General features: G+C 45.3%; 1 protein-coding gene across 1 annotated transcript in view; it reads left to right on the forward strand.

The window, feature by feature from the left end:
* The first annotated feature begins 5,067 nt into the window (after nucleotides 1-5,067).
* Nucleotides 5,068-19,920, forward strand: part of skia (v-ski avian sarcoma viral oncogene homolog a) — a 71,010-nt gene continuing 56,157 nt past the window's right edge. Inside the window, exon 1 of the mRNA XM_003454260.5 lies at nucleotides 5,068-6,503. Coding sequence (XP_003454308.1) covers nucleotides 5,598-6,503 — 906 coding nt within the window. The 5' untranslated portion in view covers nucleotides 5,068-5,597. The remainder of the gene's footprint in view (nucleotides 6,504-19,920) is intronic.

Below are 19,920 nucleotides of genomic sequence, written 5' to 3' on the forward strand. Positions count from 1 at the left end.
TTCACTGGGCAGCGAACCTCAGGTTCCATAGGGGCAGAGTCACTACTACATTTCAAACTAGGGTTCATCGCTAGGAAAGACTGGATTGCCTGCCTCAAGTGGATGTGTTTTAAGTGTCTTGTGGCCTTGAGGAAAAAGTGGGCTGTGAGGTTGATGGATGTTGCAACATCTCCAGTGATGTGGTATCATGTATGTATCATGGTCAGTACACATAAACAAAACAGTGAAGAAGGCGCAGCAGCGCCTCTTCTTTCTCAGGAGACTGAAAAGATTTGGCATGAGCCCCCGCATCCTCAGGACCTTCTATCGCTGTGCCATTGAGAGCATCCTCACTGGATGCATCACCACCTGGAATGGCAACAGCACCGCTTACAACCGCAAAGCTCTCCAGAGAGTGGTGCGGTGCTCTGAACGGATAATTGGAGGTGAGCTTCCCTCCCTCCAGGACATCTACAGGAAGCGGTGCCTGAGGAAAGCAGGGAGGATCATCAAGGACTCCAGTCACCCCAGCCATAAACTCTTCAGACTACTTCCATCAGGAAGGAGGTTCTGCAGCATCCGGTCCTGTACCAGCAGACTGAGAGACAGCTTTTTCCACCAGGCCATCAGACTGCTGAACACGTCATAGACACCTCACCTTCACTACTGGAACTTCAACATTATGCACTCCACACTGTACATTAATGCCACTGTTTTGCACATACCAACCTCTGTACATTTTATATATCTTATTTTATTGTTTACTCTATTTCATTTGTAAAATATGTATATACACACTCACTCACTCACACACACACACACACACACACACACACACACACACACACACACACACACACACACACACACACACGTAGAAAAACATATTTAGTATACACATCCAATAATGCATATACTCTTATTGTACATATATTTATTACTTTCAGATTTAGCCATTCTTATATTTTTGCTTGTTTTACGTTATTGTATTTTTGCACAACTCTGTTGCTTGAGAAGCTCGCACACAAGAATTTCACTCGCATGTACTGTACCAGTGTACCTGCACATGTGACATGACAATAAAAGTGATTTGATTTGATTTGATGTAGAGTGCAGATGTGGACCCAGATACAGACTGGTTTGCAGAGTTAAAAAAACAAAAACACAAACCTTTATTTAGATAAATGGAAAGTCCGACAAACTCAAACCAGAAGACACAGACAGGAAGAACCACAGCGAACAAACAGCGCGACCCAACAAAGGACGGAGACAAACCGAGACCTAACACACACGAATGAGGCAATCAGGGGAATTGGACATGATACAGTTGTAACTAATGAAATGAAACATGGAAATAAACTGAATACAAAGCACAGGAACACGTGACTATCAAAATAATATGGAAGGTAATAAACAAGCAACAATAACAGAGAGATGGAGACTTAATTAAAAACAGGGAAGGCAGGAAAAACAAAAATAACAACAAACTACAACCATGAACATAACCAGATTACAAACTGACAGGGTGACTATAAACAACAAATGTAACCTACAAAACAGATAAAACCAAAGTTTTAATACCTGAAAAGGAAACTTAAGAAACAAGCTATGTAATAATACACAAACTGGAAGGATCAGAAAAGAGAATCAGTAACACAGGGTAACAGACCCAGGACCATTAATATTAATTTAGATAAATATATTCATATATTAAACTGGACTGCATGGTCTCTGCTCTTTTTCCCTCCGCGATCTACTTCCGTGGCCCAACTGCTGGTTATGCAACAAATATGCAGAAAACTAAGAAATGACAAAGGATGCAGATACTTTTTGATGGCGCTATAACCGTGAGGAGTGAAAGAGTGGAACAGAAACCGAATTGCTCGATTCATTGTGGGAAGTTCCCCCAACAGCCTCAGACTCTAATAACATAACCAAGAGATGGTTCAGAGTCTATGAGGTGTATGCTGTATCAAAAAGGACAGCTTTAAGCCTAATCCTTAAATTAGAGACATGTCTGCCTCCACAATCCAAACTGGAAGCTGGTTCCACAGGAGAAGATCCTCACAGCTGAATTCTCTCTTATTGCAATTGATTTTTCACATGCATCTCTCAGTCCTCCATAGCTCGTCTCCATAGCTCGTCTCCAGCTGATGCAGGACACAGCAGCAAGGCTGCTAATGGAATGACTGGAGGATTTTATGGGTTAGGCTTTCTTTAATCTTCTCCCCTTTATTTTTGGCCATAGTTTGCAACAATGCATGCATGCATGTGTGCATGTTGGAACCAGTGTCTGTTGTTATAGCTGATTGTGTGTCTGTATGTTTTAAAATGTACACTAACATGTTTTTTTTCTTACCCCATTATTTGAAACCTGGTTCCATATTACTCGAACATTCACTGTAACATTATATCCACTGTACCACAGATCTGCTCCATCTCACCACTGGTCGTCCAGACTCTCTTTTCTCTGGAGGAAACCTTTGCAATTGGTTATGGCTACGTTCCAAACACATGGACATGGAATTGCAGCCATGCCCGTGTGAGGAAAAGCTGCTGTCGTTCTTTGGGGTTTTCTGGAGTAGTCCTGGGAGGAAAGATTTTAAGCATTAGCTCTAAGCACTGTCTCAGCTCTGTCAAAAATAACCTACTGCAGAGCATGCTAGTGTATAGCACAAGTTACCATGGTGATGTACCCTGATAAGAAGCGACCCACTGTTGTGACACTGAAGGTCTAAATTTGAACTTACCTCACTAACCACATATGAGTAAATGATAATCACAGATGAGCTCGCTGGATGTTTGGGGGCGGGGGGGGGGGGGGGGCAGGAGGACAAGCACTGCTTGGTAAGAACATGAATCATTGAAAATGAGGGTTGGCACACACTCTGCACTGTCTAACAGCTTTGGCCTTGATAGAATGAGAAGCCTAAAGGAAACACACGCTTTGTATCTCACTTGAAACTGTGGGAGAGAGAAGACAAAATCCACACACAGCCAGTAAACACAGTGTGCCAGTATAGGTGCCACAGCTGTATGCTGGCTGAGAGGATGGTGTCATGCTGCCACGACAGGGCTGGAGCCCAGACCTGTGCCTCCAACACCTCAGGGACCACTGGCTGCACACTGTATAAAGGTTATTTAAAAACTTTACACGTAATCAGTAATCAGTCACTGTTGGGGCTGTGTGTAACACATACAGTCAAAGAGCACAGATTGTACTACTGTTCAGTCATAAATCTCATGTTCTGTCTTGCTGCAGACAGCGCACTGATAGTCAGAACCACAAACTCTTTGGGGTTCATATAACTGAGTAGTTACTCTGCAGTTCTACAAATACTGAGAACTACTGTGATTTAAATATGTTCTTTTATTGTTACAGGTGGGATAAAGATACTTTTCTATTAGTATGATTAGTAACTAATTAATGAATAAATAAATTCAGTCCTATAGAGTTTTTGGTGACTAAATGATAAAATGCTGCAGTAGAAATATTTAATCATGTTTCGACATTCACAAATGCAAACTCAAGAGTTGCCCGTCAGACTTGTTTGTGGTCAGCAGTGGGAGATCCTTGACCCCCGATCCTGCCATAACGTTGCAGTTACAACACTGTGTGGCTAGGGGACGCCACAGGAACAGCAAACTCGTACTGGAGTTGAACTTCGACTCGGACCCCCTGAGGTTGAGCTTGTATGTTTGAATCAGCCATTTATTTTTCTCCTCTTCACTTGTTATAGCAAAGTTCAGAGAAAACAAAGCCTCTGTCTATTTATATGAGTGGTATTCACAGATCTGATATATTAGGCGACCTGGTACTTAAAGCAAATAAGAGAGAAGGTTTAAAGGTAGCGAACAATTATGATGCTGAGAGCGCAGGTGCATGTTCAAATGTCCACTAACAACTTATTATAGCTGGTCTGTGGAAAAAAACAAGACTCTAGCCATTTCATTAGCAGGATGGTTTCTCAAGGTCGCCAACACATGAAACTTGTTTACTCGGCGCCTCTTGCCAAACAGTTTTAACACATTCAGGCAGAAGGGAAAATAAATAAACCGCAGTCAGTCGTGCAATTTGCGTTTCCTCTTCCAAAGCTAAATTTGTCTTGTCTCGCAAAACACCACCCATCCTCTTTCGACTTTTTCTCTCTGTCTTGACAGCAGCCGTGAACCGAGTGATTCACATAGACACCCAGCTCTTCTGCTAGCTTCGGGGTACATGGGAAATGTGGTAAATACGAGCACTCCTAGTTTGCGTGAAAATTCCGTTCCCGTCGGGGTTTCGTCGATGGATTACTGCACCGCTGCTGTAAACAAACTGCATGTTGAGTTGAAATGCAGACAAAAGTTGCGGAGAAATGGGTCACCAATGTGTAAACTGTGTGCTCCAGATGTTTACCCACATTATAATATAGCAGCAGTAATAGGGTATCGTTCATTGGTTTTTAAATAACTTAATGATAATAATTTTTAAAATGCAAACATTTTATTAGCAGTATAAAATCATTCAAATAAAGGTGTATAGTAATAATAAAGGAACAGAGTACAAAATAACAAAGTAAATGTAATAATATTGTACTTTTTCTCTCCTCCGCTGCCTATTGTGTTGTACGTTTCATTGTTTTTCTTTATGCTACCTGTTCTGACCTGTCTCCCCGATGTGACGTTTGTGTAATGTGTGTATGGTCGGAAGAGGTCCTGTTTCGCTGCAGGTAACTGCAAGTGACAAATAAAGCTTCTTCATCAAAAGAAGAGTCTCTCCTTTAAGAGCCAACCATGCAGTCAATTATATATTAGAATGAAAGGCTAAAGCATCGTATAGACACAGCTTGGGGTGCCACGTGGTAAAAAAACCCACATTTCCCATCTACGCCTTGGAAAAAGTAGCAAAAAGTCTAAATTCTCCTTTTCTTCCACGGCCTGAATGCGTCGTTGTCTTTGCTTTGCTCAGTTCGTTTCTTTTTCTTCGCTGTTCTCTTTTCTGTGTGCACGTGCGCGCGTGTACGTGCGGGGGGTGGCGGCTTGTTCCTGGAAGAGCCCGGCCTGCCTGCAGAGTCACTCACATTCCTGGCCGGGATTCAATGACTGAGCCAGACACAAACGCAAAGGGAGGGGGCGTGTGAGTGAGCGCGCGACAGAGAGACCTAGACCGAGCGCGAGGGAGAGAGAGAGAGAGACACGCGCACTCAGACAGGGGGAGAGAGAGCTCTCGCGAGCGGGCTGGCTCTTCAGACTTCTCTCCGCGCAGTCAGAGTGAACTGCGGGGGCAGACGGGGTGGATGTTTCGTCCTCGACAGCGGAAAGAACCTCAAATAAGGATTTTTACATTTCGTTTTCACGCCTGACAAACGGAACTTTTCGCCTCGGTGGAGTTTGGAAGCCGTTTTTTCAAATATGGACAGTCGGCGCACTGTTACAGGGAGCGACTGGTCGGTGTTGACTCACACACGGGAATAAAACCGCAGCTGGGACTTTTTTCCTGGATGGTTGATGAGGCGTTTCGCACATCTGATCAGCTTTGGGACACGGTGGATTTACCAGGTTGAAGGACGCCTAGCTGGTTGTGATTCCCGGTCGACCGTAGGAAGGATTTACGCATCTAAAGTTGCAGGAAAAGCATGGAGACTGTAAGTCGGCCGAGCTTCCAGCCTCATCCGGGACTGCAACAAACTCTCAAGCAGTTTCACCTCAGCTCTATGAGCTCGTTGGGTGGACCGGCCGCTTTCTCTGCTCGCTGGCAACATGAGCTGCTCTTTAAGAAGGACGGGAAGGAGCCCGAGCCGGTTCTGCAGCATCTGCCGCCGCCCGTGATGCCCGGCCCGCTCTTCATCCCGTCGGACCGCTCCACGGAGAGGTGCGAGACGGTCCTGGAGGGGGAGACCATCTCCTGCTTTGTGGTCGGCGGGGAGAAACGGCTGTGTCTGCCGCAGATTCTCAACACGGTGCTGCGGGACTTTACCCTGCAGCAGATCAACTCCGTGTGCGACGAGCTGCACATCTACTGCTCCCGCTGCACGGCCGACCAGCTGGAAATCCTTAAAGTCATGGGGATCCTGCCCTTCTCGGCGCCGTCCTGCGGTCTCATCACCAAGACGGACGCAGAGCGGCTCTGCAACGCCCTGATCTACGGAGGCGCTTACCCGCCGCGCTGCAAGAAGGAGATGAACGGAGGCTCGCTGGAGCTGCAGTTCACCGACAGGAGCTTCAAAGTCTATCACGAGTGCTTCGGCAAGTGCAAAGGCTTGTTCGTGCCGGAGCTGTACACCAGCCCAAACGCAGCGTGCATCCAGTGCATGGACTGCAGACTAATGTACCCGACCCACAAGTTCGTGGTGCACGGCCACAAGGCGCAGGAGAACAGGACTTGCCACTGGGGCTTCGACTCGGCCAACTGGAGGGCGTACATCCTCCTGGGCCAGGATTACACGGAGAAAGAGGAGAAGGCCCGCCTGGAGCTGTTCCTGGACGAGATTAAGGAGAAATTCGACTTCGCCAACAAGTACAAGAGGAAAGCATCATCCAAGGTGAGCTGGTCTCCGAGCTCTAACTGTTGCAGCTTGTTATTTTCCACCCTTCTCCTTAACGTTAAAACGAGCGTGGGCCACCAAACTTGAAACATGTCCCGAGCAAACACGTTTCAAGAGTGGATGCTGAGCCTGACAGTGTCTGGTCACTGCTGCTGCTGTGGTCTTACTAATTGGGCGTCATCCAGCAGCGACAACAATATGCCTCTGGTGGCAATAAAGCCATTATCTGACCGTCAAACACCTAAAGGGTCGCTTTTTATTGGCCTGTACAGTAAATAGAATCTCATTTCCCAACAAACGGCTCAATGGGAAATAGTAAACAACAGTTGTGAGATAATGTTGTCCCTTCTTCAGAACACTGTGGTTCAGTGGGCTAGAAGCTGTCTGTGACTGTCTCTATCTCCAGTGGGCGAGATAGACCTGACTGTTAGTGTGACAGACCGGTCTGGTGTCTTATGTGTCATTTTACTTGTCTGTGGTTTAATCAGTGCTGATGTCATTTCCCCTCTCTCTAGTCTTATCCACGTTCTCCTGTGTTCTTGTTTGAACAGTCCCAGTAATCAGGTTTTAGGTTCTGCATGCTTTCAGTGGTCACACACCTCCAGCCTCAATCATCAGGTTTGCTTTTTCTGAGCCAACTTACTTTACAGCTGCGTGGAAGGACTCTGTTAGCTTTGGTGTTTGCAGACTGATAGAAAGAATCCCACCGCTGTGGGGGGAAAAAGGCTAGTGAGCCCATTTGCATGAACTGTTACACATGAATGGAGCTGATGAAGCGGGGTTTAGAAGTATTGTGGTGGAAACATAACATGATCCCAACAAAGGGAAGCATTCAGCAAACATCAGAACCCCCTCTACCAGGGCAGCCACCCAGCTCTGACAGGGCTCCTCCTTTTGCCTACTCTCCCTCTCCTCAGTGGACTTGTAGAGCAGAGCGGAGTTGTTGATGAGGCTCAGAAAGCAACAGCACAAGTGTTTACAAGAGCTTTCCTCCACTCCTCCACTGAGGCTTCTTTCAGAAAAACCTGCCAAAGAAAGGGAGATCAGGGAGGCCCTTGAAGTCCTGAAGAGTGCCAGAGTCCTACCATGCACGGTGAACACACACTCTTGGCACACACTTTCATTCAGACTTGAGTGGACACACCTCAAGGACCTCCACTTTCAGGGGCCTCTTGTGTTTTTCCAAGTGCTGACGGGGCGCCCGAATGTTAAGCTCAAGGCTTGTTTGAAATGCTTTTTAATTCAAGCCCCGCCCCCGAGCATCTGAGGGACTGCGCACAGGTTGAGAAATATTGTTGCTCTCCTTTTTCTCAACACATTTGGGCACAGCTGAGGAAATGTTTGAGGAGGATGTCGCCACAGCGCCTTACTTTGAAACACGTCACTGCTGTCAAAGGAGGGCAGCTCAGTGAATATTAGTAAGACTGATAGAAAAGTGTCAGCAGCAGTCTCGCATAGCAGACAGACACAGGAAGCGATATTGCCACACTTCCCTCCTTGCAGACGCTCTTTTGAAAGCTTCCTCCAGAGACGAGTGAATCACAGAGTAAAAAAAGCTGTTCACATTTAGCAGCGTGCCTCCAGTTGTGGAGAAGTGTGAACTTGAAGTTCATTTTTCCTTTTTTTATCTCATAGGATGCAAGGCCACAGTGCAGGCTGCAAAGCACAAATGCATTAAAGCGTTCCACGTAGTTTGGGGAAGGATTTTCTGCGCAGGCCGGCCCCAGATTGCCATGCCAGGCTTCTCCTTTCTGGCTGGCACACATAATGAGTGGGTTTCCACATGAGGATGTGGAGATAAGGCTTGTGGCTGCAGATTTAGTGTGACACTAACTTTATAATTTGGCCTCACGATGACGTCAGCTCTGCACAATCTGCCTGGCTGAGAGAGATATGAGAACTAAAGAGCGAGGGTAGCTGTGGTGGACGGTGGTGAGCAGTTGAAGCTCGACTCGTGCTTGGCTTAGAAAAAAGTTTACCTCAGACTTTTTTGGTTTGTTTGGGTTTTGGCACCTTCCTACGTGGAGAGGGTCCTCCTCGGGCTTCTTGGTTACTGTATCATTATTATTATTATTGTTGTTGCTTCATCGGTCTGTCTCATATTGCAGATGTGCGCCTCCTCAGAGTGGTGAGCATGTTTACACGACTGTTGTAACTGGTCGTGAGCGAAGCGTGCGTGTCTGCGGAGCTTTCAGGTTCCTCCTAAAGTGCTGGGATGGGATTTGTTCAGAGACAGATGTGCACTAAAAACCAGCCAGAACAATAGCAGAGGCCATTTTGCGTCGATGCTCCACATATGCTGCGTTGTTGTGCTGACAACCAGCATATTCCTGCAGGCTGTTTCCACGTGTGGCTGAGGAAAGGCTCAAACCAAACCTGCGTAGGGTTGGAACGCACAACTGTCGAGTCTGAATATATCCTTCCAAGTCAGGGCACTTCTTAAATCTGTAATGTGCAGAAGCCAGCACTTCCCTTTCTGCTGCCCCCACCCTGCTACCCCCGCTGCTTGGGATATCTGGCCTCCAGCTGAAGGAGCTGCTTGTTTCAGGAGAGACGTGGGGCTGTGGTGGTGGGGGCTCAGAGGAAGTGAACTCCCACAGGGGATATAGGCCCATGTCCTGTTTCATATGCAAGGCGCAGTGCTGGCTAAGCCTGCTGACAGTCAGCCATGTCCACACAGTGGACAGAACAACAGCTGGGAGCTGCGCGTTTCAATGGCTGTTCAGGGAATATTACCATGCTGATTCTGTGCAGCAGTCTGCAGTGGAGCCCGACTGTGTGGGTGTTTCAGTCAGTTTGTATACTTTCCTATATTATTTTCATAAAAAGTCCATTTTGTGCCCTGTGCTTGGAGAGGACACCAATTCAGCCAGGGTTCTGTAATGAGTTCTGCTGCTGTATTAAAAACTATATTTTGGGCCGTCCCATTAAAAACACGACTAACATGATAGAGTTGTGTCTGTGGTTCGAGCCGAGGATCAGAACTCTAACAGTGTTGGAAATGAACCCCCTCACTGTGTGAATGGTGCTTCAGTCTTTGCTTGAAGGTATGGAGTGCATTCAAAGACAAAAGTATTCTTCACTTTCTAAGAATATTTAGAAAGAGTGTTTCATCCAGGTTTGCTGCTTTGTGTATACGCTGCTGTGTCTGCAGACCTCTTTCACGTTTCTTCTTCTATGCTGGCAATTAACAACAAAAAGCATGTGTTTTGCTTTCCTATATGGAAAAACCCATCAGCGATGAATCATTGTGCTCCATGACAAAAACTCTGAGGAACAGCCATAAGATGAAAAGTCTGTTTCCACTGCAGCTGCTCTCAGGACAGGCCTCTCTGTGGGAGCAGGGTCTACGGCTGAAAGTTTCTCAAAAGGCTGCGACTCCAGCAGTGGTGGAAATGAACTGGGTGCAGTGATTCTGTTCATACAGCACGTCTCCCTGCTGCAAGCCGTTTGTATCAACAGTTTTTAACCTGCAGGGCTCTAGACTAACTTTTTGCCATGGGCGCACCGGTACGCCTAACTTTAAAAATTTAGGCGTACCGGCACAAAAGTTAGGCGCACTCAAATTTTTCAACCGCATCGCTTAACACCGCAGTTTTACATGTGCACTTTCTTTGGGGGGGAAGTCCATACAGACAATATTCATTTCTAAATTATTAACTAACAAACTTGTGCTTAAATTGCTTTGTCAATATTGTAGAAAATGTTAAACTTAATCATCATCTCGGCTCCTCTGACGACCTGTTTGCTGCTGCCTGCTGCTGAAAGGCAGTGGGGAGAGGGGACACGGCAGTGCTTGCAGCATATAATGTGTTTCTGGATACACTGCTGCTTTTTCAGCATTGATGATGGCACCGTGTCAGAGCTGGCTATGAATTTCAGATGGATCAGTCCTTAACTTAACACAAAGGTTATCAATAGTTCTTTTCATCTTTTCTTATTACCCACAGCTACATCCACTTCTGTCGGGCCTAGGCTGCTCACTAGGGCTGGGTATCATCACTGATTTCTATAATCCATTCGATTCTGGTTCTCAAAGTCCTGATTCGATTCAATTTAGCCTCAGACAGTCAGAAATATAATTCTGATCATTTATCAGCACTGATACATGTGAGACTTCATCAGAATTGTGAACATCACAGCAGATGCCTTTGTGTCAAAGTAACTGAGAATAAAACATGAAGGAGATTTTCCTGGTCTGGCGTTTTATAGCAGATAACCTTAAAAATATTCTGCAATATTCTGCAATTTTGCATAATTTTAAGAAGTTTAAATTTCTTCAGTATTGAACAGCAGAAATTAGGCTTTCTTGTCCGAGGTCATTTAAGTGAAAAAAAGAAAAAGAAAAGAAAAAAAAGACAGCGGCCGACAGCGCTGCAAACAACGGTAGACTGGTGGGTAATAAGCCAATGAATAATGCCGAAAACAGAGATTTGAGACGGAAACTGTTCTTGAAGTACAGAGAGAGAGAGGGAGAGAGAGAGAGAGAGAGAGGGAGCTGTGCATGAAGTGTGATTTTTATCATGGTGGAAGCAAAACAGCAAAAGTCAGAGGGAATTCATGACGACATCGATCAAATGTGAAGCGTAGTTTGCTGCTTCTTTTGCTGCTGGCTCGGCGAATTTTGGTTGGAGAGACAAAACCTGCAGCTCAGAATCAGCGCAAAAAAGAGGAAACACAGCGCGGACCCAACGCATCAGAATCGCTGAGCTCCGACAGCGTGTCCGTGTTCAGGCCGTGGGGTGAGAAAGGCGAGAAAGACAAAGCTGATTCTGATGCGTCGGGTCCGCTCTGTGTTTACGTCTTTGTGTGGAATCCGTTAATGAATTGATATCACTTTATTCAAGCTACTCACCTCTCTCTTCCACCTGCACTTTCAACTGGACCACGGCCAATCAGAGAGGTCCCGCCCCTGACTATCTCTGATTGGTTTAGTCCACGATAGGGGCTAGGCCAATCAGAGAGGTCCCGCCCCTGACTATCTCTGATTGGTTTAGTCCACGATAGGGGCATAATGTGTGTCTGCTGTTGACCACGGAGAGTTGCAGAGATTTTTTTTTTTTTTTTTTTTTTTTTTTGTCACCCGAAAATAATTTTTTTTTTTTTTTAGTCGCACCATTGAAAAATTTGGTCGCATTTGCGACCAAATTGGTCGCACTCTAGAGCCCTGACCTGTGCAAACAAAAGGACTTTTCTTTCCTCAGGCATGGCTCGACTGTGCACAAAGGATGAAAGCAGTGCACAGTCCTCATTTCTGATTATCAACAATTTCAAATGGTGCTTCAAATTTACAGAAGCTGTGAGATGTTCAGTGGCAGCACGTTGTTTGAGTAATAGTTGATTGGATTCACAGCTGAGAAGAACGATTTCTTCCAACATGTGAGAAGTGAAGTCTTTGGTGAAATATCTTTGACAAAGAGCAGTGGTGCCGAAACACGGTGCTGCTGTCATATTCCTGCCTGCTATGGACACAAACTTGCTTGAAGTCAATAAGGGTCTGCCTGTCCATTTCAAGAAGATGGAGGGGTGAAAAAGAGCAGGGCAGATAACGTTTGTGCATGGCTGCATGCAGGTCATCTGGGAAAGTTTGAATATCTGTTTGATGAGCCAGTAGCGTGCGTGAAAATCCAGTGTTTCCTTCCAGTCTTTGACATTCCTGTGAGAATATTCCGAGCCTTATGATAACACAAGCACACCAGGCTGGCTGTGGCTGTTCTTAAGTCTTCAAAGGACCTTAAGTGTGTCTCACTGGGATTAAAGCACGAGTAAGAGAGCACCCAGTGACCTGATCCAGGCGTCTCGTGGGACAGAAGCTCTTTCTCAGCCAAATGATGGAATTTGATGTCTAGTTTGACTGTTAGCCACAGCTGATGGTAGGTAACCATAGGCATGTTTGTTTAATGAGGTGGTCTTTGAAATATTCATCAGCAGGACTGGACGGGCCCAAGCAGCGCTCTCAGCTGCAGCTCTTTCCCCAGGAGTTTTTACATAGGTTGAGCTGTGAAGGGGGGCAGTGTTAGTGGTCTGTATGAAAATAGCTGTCAAAAAGTTTGACAGGTTTTTGTTTTTTAACATCAGAGAATCAGGCAATCAGTTTTCCACCAGTCCTTCTGCTGGTGAGCTCACCAGTGCTGAATGTTGAAACACATTTTGTTCTTAGTTTTTTTAGTAAAAAGCTTTTCAGTGTAAATGGACTGGTTCTTATATAGCGCTTATCTACTCTCAAAGCGCTTTATACAACTCGTGCATTCACCCAATCACACAAGCACTTTATCTAAGGTTTTTAGTGCTTCTAACATTCACACATCGATGGATGCATCGGAGGGTTAGTATCTTGCCCAAAGACAGTTGGCATGTAGACTGGAGGAGCCTGGGATCGAACCCGTGCTACCGCCTGAGCTACAGCCACCCAGTGTGAGTCTAAAGCCTAACCAGCACCTGGGTGATGTTTAGTGTGGGACTGAATGGTGCAGCCTGTCCACACTCTGTGTATGGATTGTATGCATGATTAAAAGAGTCATATCTGTCTGTAAAAAGCAAAATTCCAGATTTCTTTCCCCACATCTGTATAAAGTGTCGAGGAAGATACGAGATCAGGCTGTGCAGATAATCTGATGTGTATGTAGGACATGCGTTTCCATGGAAAATTCCAATCTTCTGCTGTCTTGCTGTCTTTCTTAAAGCTTTTCTTAATCTTTGACAATAAACGCCGCGATCGTTGGTGAGGGATGCTGTCTAGATGGATCCAGGATGAGCTGGAGTCAGATGGGAGGGGGGAGGTTACTTTCTGCTGTGTCAGACCAGGAGCAGCCTTTGTGTATGATAGCAGTGTTGGCCGCTGGAGGTACCCCATCCCCCCTCATGCTGTTTGTAGGGCAGCTAGTATTGCATGACCTTTCCCTCCCCAAATAAAGAGGTGACCCGCCTCACCCCTCGCCTCTCTTGACGACCAGTCGGCCAATGGCGTGCGGCTTAGCCGCTCCCAGGGGGCAGATGGCTGTCTGATGAAGGCAGCTAGTCTCACATACTATGAAATAAATGAGATCCACTGGCACTGTGATACAGTAAACTGAATGCTGTGCAGTGGAAGTTGTGCTCAGATGCATTTCAGATTTGGTTACAAACTTTTCCACAAAGCATACACAGGAACGTGTGAATAGCAAAAGCATCCCTTTGCCTCGTTTGGAGCGCGATGGCGCACAGGCCTGGTCGGGTGTTTGATCTGCAGTCATACGAGTGCGCATGTGGACAAATATGTGTTCTTGTTTTGTGCCTGCATCAGCTGTAGGAGGAGATTAACATGAGCTCAATGCCTACTCATTTCCATCTCCATCTGCCTGTCTCCCACAGTGATGCTTCCCATCCCTCCCCCATCCCAGCCACACATACTGAGCTTAGACTTCCACACAGCAACCCGATTCCACCCCCGCAATTCCTTTTAAGTCTTATAAATGATACAGAAGCCCGAAGAATCATACGTGCACGCATTTACAGCCTTGCAGCTCTGTAACACAACATCCACAATGTCCTCCTTTAAGATCATGTCACCAGCCAGTGGTCCAGCTCAGTCCATGGGACGAGTGCTAGCTCATCTCCTGAATCATCTCAAAGTTTGGGAAGGAGAGGTAGAGGTACAGGCAGATACTGGGAGATTGTCAAGCTAATAATAAACGGTGCTAATCGTACGTCTGATTGAACGGGCACCGTTCCTCCGAGCAGGAGCTGCCAAGTCAACTAAGCAGCCTTGCAAAGTCTCTGTCACGTGGATGGGACGGCAGTGAGAGACTTTTATGTTTAAGAAGCAGAGCAGATATGTAGAATAGCATCGTCGCCCTTTTTCTTTATACGGCCTACACTGCTCCAAAAAATCCCACTGAAAGAGACATCATGTGACTCACATTCATTTCTATTTGAAATTAAATCATGTCCCCATTGCATGTACTACTGTAGTACCAAACTTTACAGCTCGGTTTATAATACTAAAAATAAAGCTGATTGACCTTAGCCATCTTTTGTTTGTCCTCTCCATCGTGGCCTTCTCTGTTAGTTGGGGAGCTTGATTGTCTGTCACCAAAGGGGGCATTAAATGTTCCTTTTCAAATGCAGTAACAGTATATCAGCTTTCCAAATAAGCAACCAGTCCAAAGCAGTCAGAGCAGAGAGTGTGAAAGGGCATCAGGTATACTTTCTGTTCTTAAGAGAAAGGCTCGGTTCTTGGAAACCTCTTCCTTTCTTTTTCACTCTTCAAGGGATTTTTTTTTGGGGGGGGGGCACACTGGTTTGGCCTTAGCCATGTGGAAGGGCAGCTCCCAGGAGGTTGGCGGGGTATTGTTGTGGAAGTATGGGGTGGCGTTTGTATTATGTGTGGGGTTTCGGGGCAGTTGTCCACTGGCTAGCTATTGTCATATCCTTTGTGACCAGTATCAGCTGTGGATCTGTTACTTTGAGTCCCATCCCCCTTCAGTGCGGGGATCAGTGATTCCAAAGTGCCTGACTCCCCCCTCCAACCCTCCGTCCCCCTGTTTATCATCTTTAGTAGTAGAAAGCAGACAGTGTGGACGCTGTCTGCTTTCTACTAATACATGTAGATGTTAAGAGACATTTAGCTTCCTTTAAACCAGACTGATACTGGTTTTTGGTTCCAGCACTGCTGGTTAGGGAGCACTGGGCTCTGGTGTCATGAGGCTAACGCAAGTTTACCACTGAGTGACAAAATGTAATTATCCTATCATATCAGTGTGCCTCTGATACCCATAATAAACCACCAGCCAGCCATGATTAACATTTGGATGCTTGTTATTTGTTAACATGGCTGTGTGTGTGGATATATGTGTGTAGGTAAGTATGTGTGTTTTCTTATTGATTTTAATTACATGTGCCTGTAGATGGAAATGAGCTAAAACATCATTTACCCTTTTTTCTCATTAAATGCTTCCTGTCATGTCTTTGTTCAGTCACATATTCCTCACCAAACAGCCGTCTGCTTCTGACATTTGATGGTATTTTTAGTCATTTGATTTATTCGTTTATCAAATAGTCGGATAAAGAATAACAGCAATCTGATGAAAGTATGTGCTTGTGAGAGACGAGGGGGACACGGCGTTGGGTGAAGGGCCCGAGGCACAGGTCTTGTTTGTCTAAGGTCTTTGAAAAAGTTGTTTTTAAGCAGCTCACTGAGCATCTGTCAACTAACAATCTGTTTGAACCATTTCAGTCTGCTTTTAGACCAAATCACTCCACAGAAACTGCTTTAATCAAATTGGCAAACGATCTGTTGGTAAATGCAGACAATGATCGCACTTCAGTTTTATTACTGCTGGATCTAAGTGCTGTGTTTGACACTGTGGATCACTGTATTGTATTGGATAGGCTTGAACATTTTATTGGAGTTACAGGAAATGTTTTATCGTGGCTGAGATCTTACCTGTCTGGGAGGTCTCAGACTGTTAGTTTAAAACATGATCTCTCTGAGACCTGTGCAGTGAGGCATGGGGTCCCTCAGGGCTCTGTACTTGGACCATTGCTGTTTTCTCTGTACCTGCTGCCTCTTGGTGTTCTTTTACGTTCTTTTAATGTAACTTTTCATTGTTACGCTGATGACCTGCTGCTTTATGTTCCTCTAACCATTGGAAATTGTGCTGAAGTCTAAATTAGAATCGTGTCTATCTGCAATTAGGGGCTGGTTATCAGATAACTTCCTGCTTCTAAATACTGATAAGATAGAGTTGATGGTCACTGGACCACAAGAATTTGAATACTTGTCCCAAAATTTCATCTTGAGAATTGATGACAATGTCATAAATTGCAGGGCCAAGGTAAAAAAACTTGTCCACACATTTGTGTCTTCACGTATTGATTATTGTAACACTCTTCTTTCTGGGCTTCCAAAGAAAAGTTTTAGAGGTCTACAGATGGTACAAAATGCAGCTGCTCGCATTTGAACAAGAACTGGGAAATTCGAGCACATTACCCCTGTACTGAGATCCCTTCATTGGCTACCTTGTCAGGTTCGAGCAGATTTTAAGGTCCTGCTGCTCACCTACAAGGCTTTAAATGGATTGGCACCTTCATACCTCTCCGACCTTTTACATCTTTATGTTCCATCCCGTGCTCTCCGATCTCAGGACTCTGGCCTTCTAAAGGTTCCTAGAGCCAGAAAAAGACAGTTGGAGAGCGTGCTTTTTCTTTTGGTGCCCCATTTTTGTGGAACAACCTCCCTCAGGATATTAGGCAGGCATGCTCTGTGGAGGTTTTTAAAGCTTTGTTCACCCGATCCTACATGTCTTAATTCTTTGCCTTTTATTTTTTTTATTTTTATCGTTTTCAACTTTTATTGTGTTTTTAACTTGTATTGCTATGCATCACTTTTATTTATTTATCTCTTTATTTTCAAATAGCTGTACAGCACTTTGTCTGAAAGCGCTTTATAAATAAAGTTATTATTGTTATTATTATTACAACCAGAGACAAGTCGCTGCAGGAAGGACCACGTCTGTAGGACAGGAGGTGCATGTAACCAGGCGAGCCGTGGGGGCAGAGCTGCTGTATGCATAAATCAAACCCACTTTATGGAATGACAAACAAACGTGAGTCACGCTTTGTGTAAGACACAAGTGTTGCACTTTGTTTGTCTCACACTGAAACAAAGTCTGCTAATAAAAGACAGAAAGCTCCGTCTTTGTTTCTGGATGCACCTTTTTGATCCCTTAAACATCACCTTTGTGAAATCAAATGGCAGCTTTGTGAGAGAAGGCAAAGTTGCGAAAGCGCGCAGCAGACTTGAGTGCACGCGCATGTCTTTTCTCAGAAATGGTGTGTTTCCTGGCTGCACACAGCACAAACACATCTGATCTTTACTGTTGTTTAGTCTGCTCTGAGTCATTGTGATGTCTAGCCGCTGTTAGTTATGTTAGGGCTGAGCGAGTTAATGTTAAACAGGATTAATTGGCACGGCGGCCGACCCAGCAAGTAGGCGCTGTCGTGAACTTTGACTGACCGTTCGAGTGTTTGTCACACTTGTATGAGAAGTGCTGCTTTATCAAATTCAGTGGGTTTAAGTGAAACCAGCAAAGAAGCTGTGGGCTGGTTCGATTTGCTGAGCGCAGACGGGAGCGCACGGCCCGGGCAGAACAGGACGACAGCGCTTCTGTAACAGACTTTATAAAGTGCAGCCACACCTTGCCTCAGTTTGTCAGGAAGTTGAGGTGGAAGATGGGTGTGTGCGAGCAAATTAGGGCCTCTTGGTAGAGGCAGTCAGGGGTTCGGAGGCTAAGGTTACTCCGGAACCAAGTGTTGGAAACATAGGCTTTTAATGTGCTTATCAGGCCGGCTGGGCTGTTCCTGCTTTCCAAGTCACCAATCTCCTGAATGAAATCAGCCAGCCTCACTCTGGCAAATGAAGGAATGCTAAATAAAACAATACGCTGAAAGACGATCCCTCCTCTTGGCACCGATGCCTGCTTCTCAGGTTCAGCTCCAGCCAGGCCCAGACTTGCTCCTCTGCTTCAGCCTATCTCATTGATTTCGTACATTGCACACTTCCTTCTACGCGCTTCTTGCTTGTGTCTTATTATAAATGTGCATACGGCTGTTTAGGCATCCTCTTTCTGCATGCACACACGTGCGGATGCACTCATTCCCATCCTGCACAGCAGACAATAGCCCTCTCGAAGCCCTCGGCTTATAATTAATGTAATTGTAGATCTCTGAGATGAGGTAATGCATTGCATGTGTAACACCTCCGGGCACAGAGGCGTTACTCCCAGCATCTTCTTTCATAGAAATGCTGCCACGGCTGTCTGGAGCAGCAGCACATCTGTTTATGTAAAGCCTGCTGCAGCTTTTATGCTGCTGCTCAGGTGTGTGTCACATTTGGACAAGTGTGACCTCGCCTTTACTTATCCCCTCTCACACGTGCAGAGGTCAGGGCTTCTGCAGCTGAACCCTGCCACTAGGGCTGGGCCATATTATTCCGTTCACAGTAATACCGGTACAATGTTAGACAACGATAAGAAAATGAAATATCGCGATAGAATATGGGTAAAACACGCATACGCAGTGCCTTTGTTTTCATACGCACATGGCCGATTGTTGAGTGAAACGGATGAGCCAGAATTGGTTTGTAAAAATGGTGCAACTTCAGTGATGTGGAACTGGTTTGGTGTTTGTCCGTCAGATACACAACAAAGCACATTTTTTTGTAGAACATGCAAGCGGCCGTAGTTATTGCTGTATTTGTCGGACTAAGGTGTTCGTAAATCTGGGAGTAATCTGGGTCCTAAACTCCGTCCGCTTCAGGTCCCAAAGTCAAACGAACACTGCGGCACACTGAGAGTTAAAAACTGTCTAAATTCTTTCATCTTTAATAAAACGATCAGCATTGCTGCTTTGCCAGGTGTTTAACATCCAGGCATCCATGAAAACAGAATTTATTACATTTAACGGAGTTAGAAGTTAGCAGGAAGCTAGCGGAAGTTAGCTCGCTAGCTTCCACCTAAGCATGATATAGCATGTTCTGACTGAGAGATTTCTGAAACATTCAAACGTACAGCTCTGCTATCACTTCCAACATAAATGAAGACTGTGATGTTTGTAGGGTTACTGAAGTTGGGCTAGCTGGTATGTAATGATGTGCTATGTGATCGCTAGCAACACAGCTATGTTAGCATAGCATAAACACAGTGAAGCTGGAGGATGGACGCTAACACTTTTCCACTCGATAAAAGTTAACGTGAGGGTTCCCGATGGTTAGGGACAAATGCAATCGCATGGCAGGATGCTGTAAACGGACCAAACTTCAGTCAGGAGAACAACTGAGATAATCCATCCACAATACGAGGTTAGTCATTAATATACTGCAACAACATGGGAATAGAGCAGCTGTGATAGAATACAGCATTAATGAATCAATGGTACAGAAGTGGAGGAAGCAAGAAGAATGAGTTGAGTAAAGTTTGATTTATCTGACTGCTTTGTTTCGCTTAATGTGCCTTATAATCCCGTGCACCTTATGGTCCCAAAAATACGTATTTGACTCTTTTATTTGGCACACTGCAGTTTAATGTTGCAAAATGGTAAATGTCCTGTATTTATATAGCGCTTTTATGGCCCCTAAGGACCCCAAAGCGCTTTACATATCCAGTCTTTCACCCATTCACGCACACATTCACACACTGGTGATGGCAAGCTACGTTGTAGCCACAGCCACCCTGGGGCGCAAAGCACCTCTTTTTAACTTCAGTGGATATTATACATGGTTATGCTCAGGACAGTGTATCTTCTTCTCCCTGGCAGCATGTCTGAGTGGTGATGTGTTCTTTTAGAAGTGGTTACAATTTTATAGTTGTAAAATGTGAGGAGGGTAGATCTGATCAAAGGCGGTTTGGTGGTTTTCAAGGAAGACTGAGGTTTATTC

The sequence above is a fragment of the Oreochromis niloticus genome, linkage group LG20, assembly GCF_001858045.2.
Source record: "Oreochromis niloticus isolate F11D_XX linkage group LG20, O_niloticus_UMD_NMBU, whole genome shotgun sequence".
NCBI lineage: Eukaryota > Metazoa > Chordata > Actinopteri > Cichliformes > Cichlidae > Oreochromis > Oreochromis niloticus.